The sequence below is a fragment of the Salvia splendens genome, chromosome 19 (genome assembly GCF_004379255.2).
Source record: "Salvia splendens isolate huo1 chromosome 19, SspV2, whole genome shotgun sequence".
NCBI lineage: Eukaryota > Viridiplantae > Streptophyta > Magnoliopsida > Lamiales > Lamiaceae > Salvia > Salvia splendens.
The window spans coordinates 16003592-16012407 of NC_056050.1; the positions used below are offsets into that span (position 1 = coordinate 16003592).

Consider the following 8816-nt stretch of genomic DNA (forward strand, 5'->3'; position numbering starts at 1 on the left):
GTAAAACTCTGTCAAGTGTGACCATATGAAACATGACTTAGTTGGTGAGATGTTCTTTCTCCATCAAATCTATCAAGGGTTCGTATCATCATGGGGATAAATGAAGAACCATCTTTAAGAAGAAAAAAAGGTGTAACCAAAACATTGGAAAATTACAACAATCAAATATTGTTCATATGGTACCCATATCGGGATCCATGTTTTGTACCAAATGCTCAAATATTTGGCCAACTATAGGACTTTGATCCAGATACGTGAATGCACCGTCTAACACGAGACTAATGCCTTGTTCGTCTGCACTCGCATCATCTCTGCAGTCTTTGTAAACCTAGATATTCAAAAGCACGAATACTTGTTTTACATCGAACATGCTTATGCTCATATGCTCGTCGTTCCTGAAAGGATGATCAAACTGGGTAAGGCAATATCAAATTATTCACCAGAATTAGTTGTAAGTAAACAGAAGTATGGAAACTTTACTAGTCCTAGAACGAGACTGACTTGTGACTTCAATTTACGACCAGACTTTACGAATCTTCCGGAACTTTTGCAGTCAAGATAGCAAATGAAAATTTCACATAGTAATGAATGGCTAAATGAGGTTTTGACATCCTAACGAATGGGTAGAACCCTTCGGCAAAATAAGAGAAATACTTTAAGAATCGGAATAAACATATGAATTGAAACCTGATCACTGAAATAAGGCCAGTGGCTAAAGCTATAAAGATCATGGATCTCTATATCTCTCTCTTTTGTTGGTCAGTACATTAATAGAAAAGCTAACTACCAACAGAACAAGAATTAAAGATATGCAACAGCTCATACCTGTTATTGAGTTCTTGTGTGTATTTAGTTTGTGTGACATAATCAATCTCTGTTTCTTGTTCATAGCAGGCTCGGATCCCTCCATGGACACAAGCCCGTCTTTTGTTTCCTATTTTTAAGATTAGACAATTAAACAATTGGATTCATAAATATGGAGTCCAATCTCATCTAATTAGAAAAGAAAATGACAAGTCCAGAGCAATAAAATAGGAATGTGTGCATTTTCCTATTTCCTAGATTTTAACAATAAAACAAAAGGATTATCAAATAAAAGTGCTTAAAGCTACCGTAACATCTGAACTAAGCACTAAAGAGCCAAGACTTGTTCAAGAGCAACCAATTCATGGTCGACTTGGTTCCATACACATCCATAAATGAGTAGACAAATTGTTTCAATGTACTTATAAGATACAATGCTTAGGCCATTACATCCACCAAAAGTCTCAGTCCACAATTTCTCTTCATCCCTACATGTTTTCTACCCTGCTAATTGTGCTTGCTACAAGTACAACCATCTACAAACATTTCCTCCATGTATGGCACAGGGTAAATTAGAGTGTGAGGCGTAAGCCTCGGTCCAGTTGAAGCTAAAGAATTGTAAGCGTAATAGATGTGCAGCTGATAACTACTTAATACCTTATCCAATCATCATGCAAGGAGGGTGATGATTCTGAACAGCCCTTTGTAACTGGTGTGATAGTGTGAGTATTTCTTTGACATCTTATTGCAATCACAAATTCTTGGTGCATTTTTTTTCTCACATGTGTTTGTTGGCTTTGTGAAAATGCAGATTCACTTCCACACCGGACAAGATATCGAACAAGTACTACTTAGGGCCGGCCCCTTTGGAGGAGATGGCCAGGCAGATCGCGACGGCCTATGGCCCATGCGGCAACAACAGGGACTACCTTTTCTTGCTGGAGAAGGCCATGTTTAATATTGGTAAGAAACTGACAATCTGATGTTGAATGAGATTTAGGTTTTGGTGGAGTTGTTGATTGAGTTTGAATTTGGAACAGGGCATGAAGATGACTATGTTATCGAGCTGGCAAACGAGGTGAGGAAGGTGCTTCTAAGCCTTAGCGGTTTGTCGTCACCACTGAAAATGAAGGCTTCCACCGGAGCAATCGGATTGGATTCGACGCTGAAGATGAAGGTTTTGGGTGGAGCAATTACCATGGATTCGTAGGAAGAAGATGAGCACATTTCTCTAACATAAACAGAGACAATAAATATGTTCTTTTATTTTCTCCTAGTATGAGAGTTTCATCGGCCAATCTATCATTTGGCTGCCTTACATTACTATTTTCCTTCCTTTTTACCTAATCGAAATACCACTTGTGCAATTCCACAAACCATATTGGTTTCTTTATTTAAAATTGACCATCTTATTTAAATGTGGAAAAAATTGTTGAATAAATTTTGAAAGACGTCATTGTACGTGCTTAAGCACCTTATTTATTGAATTGACTATTACGTGGACCAATCTGGCTCAACTACATTGCGCAATTGTAGCATAACGACCTCTCCCCGGAACTTCATAGCACGTCAAATCATCCCCCAATCAATTATCAAGATTTAACATAAGAAAATGATTTAATTTACCTCAAAGGACAATATATTCTCATACTTAAGTCGCATTCGGCACCCTCTAAGAATGTGTGACTAAGTTCTCATGAGAAGTCACACAAGCGATGCAAACAACATCATTTGAACAATGTCTTCGACACCTCCCCACATCAATAGCCGTTTTTGTAAAACTAACCATACAAACCGTCTTATGTGTAGCGGTCCTTTATAATTCCACGATAATGCTCACGTCTTATCCACACTGTCCCAGGAGTGTTTGCATATAGACTCATAAACATTGGCCATTGATAACTTGTTATTATTTTCTCATATCCAAATACACAAATCATCCCCACCTTCCTCACACGGAGGTTTAATATCAACGATTATGATACGAGTCTTATACTATTATTATTTAGTTTAGATATATTAGGGATTTGCATATCTTTTTCTATATCTTTGTTTTCTTGTTCATTAAGTTAGTAGCATTATAAATAGGAGTTATTGTTATCACTTTATTCATTCAGTCAATCAATATAATATTTTCCCTAAACTTGTCTGGAGCAACAAGAATATTATCTTTCGTTTCCTAATTGTTGTTCGTCGGAGAACGTCCGAAAATTAGCAATTCGAGGTCTATCTTTCGAGAACGTCGAAGGTCAGATCGCCAAATCCATACGAGAAGTGTCTCGTTGCGGAGCACATCCGTTTCATCCCGTACTCTTCCTCCGCATCACCACCAACTCCACCTACCAAACCAAAATCCACATTATCGGCTCCACTATCTTCTCACCATAGCCAACTTCCTTCATCATGTCACGCAACTACATCGGAATGGGGCGTTACGAACAACTATTCGATCAATTGGATGCCGCTATCTCCAGGTTGGAAACACGTTGAGACAAAATCGAACGGCGTAGGACAAACTTGCTTGCGTCTAAAGCAACGTATGCACAGCAGGCGTGCTACGATTCCAACGGAGAGATTCGCACTCGTCCGCTGCCGGATCCACCGCCACAACCGGGTCGGCGTTATACCCAGCCAACGTATCGGCAGCCACAGCACCGAAAGCGGGACTGGTACCTGTCACAACCTCCATACCAGCCGGATAGACACCGGTCACACCACCTCCACCAGAGCCATTATCAACTGCCCAAGTACTATCAACCATTCGGCGGACCGTCGCTTGCGTACAGTGAGTTCCCTCGTCGTCAAATTCGGCAGTCGCAGCACGTGCCTGGTCGCCAGCCATCCTGCTGGGACCCACCGGGCGCTCGGGTGCCGATAAATAGCCTCTCCTATGCAGAGAGCACATCCATATATAACCCTAATTTTGATTGTGACTCTGATGGATACGATGAGGACTTTGATGTTGGCTATTCTAGACAGCCCTACCACCAGCAACATTCGGTGCCTCATCTCCGCCAGGCTGCTGCCTGCCTTGACCAGCCCGCTGCTCAGCAGCAGCCTCTGCTCCAACTCCCGCCCTCCTGCCGGCATCCATCGAGTGGAACCCTTGACGAGGAGACCTGTTTTATGGATGACAAAATCGACTACCTAAGTGACAATGAGAAGGGGGTAGAACATGGGAGTATAACAGCAACAGGGACGCTACCTGCCCCGCCTCACGCCGCTGAGTCCTAATGCTTCTCGCATCTCCATCACGATCCATCTAGCCCCTCGCTCCCTATCGTCGCTGCTGTCCCGACTTCGATTTTAACTCCACCATCACCGTCGTGCTGCCCCAATCTCAGTAGAGATGAGGGTGAATTATTACACGATGATCCGCCCCTACCGGCCCCAATCTTGCAGCTGTGCAACTCAGATATTAGTGAAGAGGAAGAGGCATTGTTAGACGATGTGGAGGAGGACGATTCCAATGATGAAGTGAAGAAGGCCATCGCCTCACTCAATGTTGTTCAAGTGTCATCCAAAAATGTTGTTGGAAATTGTTGGGGCAAGAAAGGATATGGTGCTTACACCGAATTGCCCATAATTGCTCGTGTCTATGTGGATGTGAATGTCGGTGATGTTCCAAGTATGAATCATCGGTCAACATCGCTCGACACAGATGCAAGGTTGATCCCTCCGCGTAATGACATGCCATGTTTGAGCATTTTGGGAGGCGTGAACAAGCTTTTCGTTTTGGCATGAAATTTCGCCAACAACATTGGGTCTCCTTTGTTGATTTTTGACAAAGTTGATAAAGGGAGACATTCAGCTGTTCGATACGTGTTTGATCCAGGAGGAGACGCCTTGCTAAAGCTTTTGCTTTCAACTCTCGTCAATGGTTCGTGGTTCCCACGTTGAGGACAAGGTGGATTTTAACCGTGGGGGAGTTGATACGAGTCTTATACTATTATTATTTAGTTTAGATATATTAGGGATTTGCATATCTTTTTCTATATCTTTGTTTTCTTGTTCATTAAGTTAGTAGCATTATAAATAGGAGTTATTGTTATCACTTTATTCATTCAGTCAATCAATATAATATTTTCCCTAAATTTGTCTGGAGCAACAAGAATATTATCTTTCGTTTCCTAATTGCTGTTCGTCGGAGAACGTCCAAAAATTAGCAATTCGAGGTCTATCTTTCGAGAACGTCGAAGGTCAGATCGCCAAATCCATACGAGAAGTCTGATAACTGGTCTCATTGCGGAGCACGTCCGTAACAGATTACGACAACCACTTCCGACGAAATGAAGTGCCGAAACTCACCCCACTTCCACTCACCTTGGACGTCGAACATATTACGAGCTAAGCAATCAAAATTCACAACCGAGTTGTCAATTTACGACCAATAAGCGGTCCCAACCGCGGACACCAAATATCAAGCCAAAACTTCGTTTTCTTGCCCTCTCGCAAGTTGGGAACTTTAGATAACGTTATACATGACCAATTCCAACCATCTTTTTCCGCGAATTCGAGGATTCCTTTAAATCCGTATACAAATATAATGTACACTATAAATAATTGGGAAAATTAGTCTTTATCGTGAGATTCTCTATTGGACTATCCTATATTCCAAAATTAAGTATTCGTACTAGACCATTTTTCAATTCGGTACATATAGCAAAGTACTTACAAGTTTTATTGCACAAATATACAGATGCGAATTATTTTACAGTATTTTGAGTATTTATAGGTGTTGTTCGGTTGCCATGAATAATTATAATATGATAAATCTAATTAGGATTGAGTTGTGAGATTATTTTAGTTGGAGGGAAGGTGATTATGACTAATTATCACATGATTATCCATTTAAAATTAAGTTGTGAAATTCAATCTCATACCAAATACAATAATACATCTTCTAAGATATAATCTTGATAACCGAACAGCCCGATAAGGTATTAATGTGTAGTTTTGAGGTTCAGAAAATCATATTGCATATTTCAAAATAAACCAACTATATGAGCAATATTTTCCCCTTTGCAGTGATATTTCAAAATCATAGTATTACACTACTCTTATATTCTAATTATTTCATTTCTAAAAGCAAAACAAAATAATAAATTAATAGTAGTAAGTACTAAAGATTAGTGTATTATATAATTAATTACTACTTAATTAGACATTATATAGAAATGATAAATAAAAATCAACCATCATCATTAGTAACTAATCCAGCGCATCATTCAATTCATTGTTATGTTTCGAAATAATGGCCCATTATAAACTGAGGCCCATCACAAACACAATAAATTTAAAATTGTAGCCCAGTTCTATCTTCTTCTTCCTCCTCTTTTTCTCTGGTTTCGGCGTTTACAGTATAATAATCACCACCATTTCCTTCGAAGAATTTGTGTGTTTGTGTCTGTTCTGAGAAATTCTGCATTTTGCCTCTTACATGATTCAGGTACGCCATCAATTTCTCGCTATTAGATTTTCATTTGCTATTACACTTTGCTTATTTCGTGCATTTATGATTTTGGTGTATTTGAATGCAAATGAACTTGAATATTAGGAAGTAGACTCTCATCACAAAGTGGATTTCACATAATAATTAGCAAACTGAAATATAGAAAAATCATTTGATGTTGTATATTAGTAGATAATGAATTGTTTGTATGTTGACAGAAGAAAGTGCTGAATGAAAGAAATGGATAAATTGTTGTTCTGAGAAGAGAGATGATGTGCTTCTATGCATCTCAAAGTCAATTATGAATGAGAGATAGCTAATAAAGTGAATGCTCAGTAATTTAATACTCTTGTTCAATAGCTAGTAATTCAGAGTAGAGACTGATGCTAGGTGACTCTTGCTGCTGATCTTAACTGAGACCTGGTTCACTTAGATTCTTTCGATTCTAAGTTATATAGGTCCGTCTAATTATCAGCTCTGACAATGTCTGGTTAGATAAGTCTGAATGTTGAATTTGCAATCACATCCTGAACTTTTGCTCCATCTTCTTCAGCGTTTTAATGGATATGCTAGTAAGTGCTCGAAACAAGTCGAACAAGTTCTTTCCTTGTTAATTACCCATGGTTACCTTCTCATCAGAGATCTATGGGTCAATACACTTTACATGCACAATGTGTTGAAAGAGGCCTGCTGGGTGGCCCTTTTGTCCGTAGATCGTTTCTTTCTCTTTATTCACAATTTGGTGATATGAGGAGTGCACATAAGGTCTTTGATGAGATACCTCAACCATGCATTGTTTCAATTAATGCGATGCTTGATGCATTTGGAAAAAGTGGCAACGTGGATTTGGCTATTTCGATGTTCTTTAGCATGCCGAAGAGAGATGTTTATTCATGGACAAGTATCATTAATGGCTATGCACAAAATGGGTGCTTTATGGAGGCAATTAAGTTTTTTACGGAAATGATGAGAGATGAGGATGTAATTCGTGGCTTTTTAAGGCCGAGTGAGGCCACTTTTGTAAGTGTCCTCTCCTCATGAGCGAATTTGGATGATGGGTCAAGTGTTGTATCAAGGAAAGCAAATTCATGGATACATGGTTAGGAATGAGAAGGAGTTGAGTGTTTTTAGTCGAACAGCATTGATATCGTTCTATGGGAAAATGGGTTGCCTAAGTTATGCTTTTCAAGTGTTCAATGGCATGTCCGTGAAAAAGGTATGTGCGTGGAATGATATGCTATGTTCATGGGGATGTCGATTTGGGAAATGAATTGGTCGTCGGTTGCTTGACTTGAAACCCGAACATTGTGCCGGTATGTTCTGCTGTACAGCATTTATGCTGGGGCAGAGATATGGGACCATGCTGCTGCCTGGAGGAAAGCAATGGTCCATGCTGGAAATCAAAAGATTCCAGCAATTAGTATGACTGATTAACGTGGTTGTGGTTTGGGATGCTTCTCTTTGCACAATTTTGTTTTAGGATGAACAGATAACATTGAGGTACTTCCTTTTTGCTTAGAAATTTTTATTATCTAAACATGCTGTGTTGGTAATGTTTTAAATATCCATACGGACATCTATAGTCTATAGATATGTATGTACTGAGTCATGAAATTCAAGCTACTAGAATAAACTCATTTTCCTTAAATCAGGTTGTCCTTCAAGTTAAAGTTACACATGGGATATTCACTTTTGGTGTTTTCTTGAGATTTAAACATTCAAAATCAATTTTGATGATTTGGAACAATGCTTTCGAACTTCTCAAGTTAAGGAGATAGTGAGGGAGATGTTAGCTAATGAAAATGTTGTTGCTGGCAAGTTGAGGCTAAAGGGCAAAGCCTTTGATGCGAGGAACGCAGCCATCAGAAAGAAAAGGAAGCACAGAAATAGAAATATCCTATCATACCATGCTGTTGGGAATGTTCAATCGACAGGTTTGCCACAATCTTCTTGACCTTCCATTCTTACATCTTTAAGCCGCCTTTTAGATGTTTATTTTGAATTAGATAGTTCAACTTGTTAGGTTTTGGTTTGGTTCTTTCTTTGTATAATTTCTCTATATGTTAATCCTTGGAGCAACTCGTTTGTGGTGCAGATGAAAACAACGCGTTGGTATCAGATAAAACGTATTGTGATGGAAATTGAGAGGAGGAATGCGCCCGACTCCATCAGAAAGACGCTACATGGAACATCTGCATAAAATCGAGCTGGAGAGACTTGCAAAGGCTGCTATGAAGTCTCACTGTGATCGTATTGGGGAATTTAATCAGTATTTGGCTACCCCGAGCGAGCACTATGACCTTCCCAAAGCTGGGCCTGGCTAACCACCATTTCTCTTGACTCGTGGAAAACTCGAGTTCGTTGTTTTTACTTTCCTCTATTGTTTCTAGTGATTGCATCAACAACTTCTGCATTCTGTATTTGGAACTTCGATTTTTTTTACTTTAACGAAATAAGAAAGTGGAATTATAGTACTATATATAAAGTCTAGTAAGGAAAAAATAGTATAGCATTTCATGTGCTTTCATTATTCATGATAAAATAGCAAAACCTCAACAAA

At 39.2% G+C, this 8816-nt stretch overlaps 1 protein-coding gene and 1 pseudogene across 1 annotated transcript; both read left to right on the top strand.

Annotated features, from left to right (window-relative positions):
• The first annotated feature begins 1238 nt into the window (after positions 1–1238).
• Positions 1239–2165, top strand: LOC121779078 (gamma-glutamylcyclotransferase 2-2-like). Its single transcript, XM_042176422.1, has 4 exons — positions 1239–1371; positions 1457–1526; positions 1616–1767; positions 1845–2165. Exons 1-4 carry the CDS (start codon positions 1239–1241, stop codon positions 2012–2014), a joined length of 525 nt encoding a protein of 174 aa, XP_042032356.1. The 3' UTR covers positions 2015–2165.
• A 3953-nt stretch (positions 2166–6118) lies between these two features.
• LOC121779571 lies at positions 6119–8733 on the top strand (annotated as a pseudogene).
• The last annotated feature ends 83 nt before the right edge of the window (positions 8734–8816 follow it).

Excerpts from the sequence above, each read along its gene's own strand:
- LOC121779078 (XM_042176422.1), top strand. The coding sequence starts at position 1,239 with ATGCTTAGGCCATTACATCCACCAAAAGTCTCAGTCCACAATTTCTCT. Across the intron at positions 1,372-1,456 it reads TCCTCCATGTATGGCACAGG|AATACCTTATCCAATCATCA; the intron begins GTAAATTAGAGT and ends TGATAACTACTT. Across the intron at positions 1,527-1,615 it reads TTTGTAACTGGTGTGATAGT|ATTCACTTCCACACCGGACA; the intron begins GTGAGTATTTCT and ends GTGAAAATGCAG.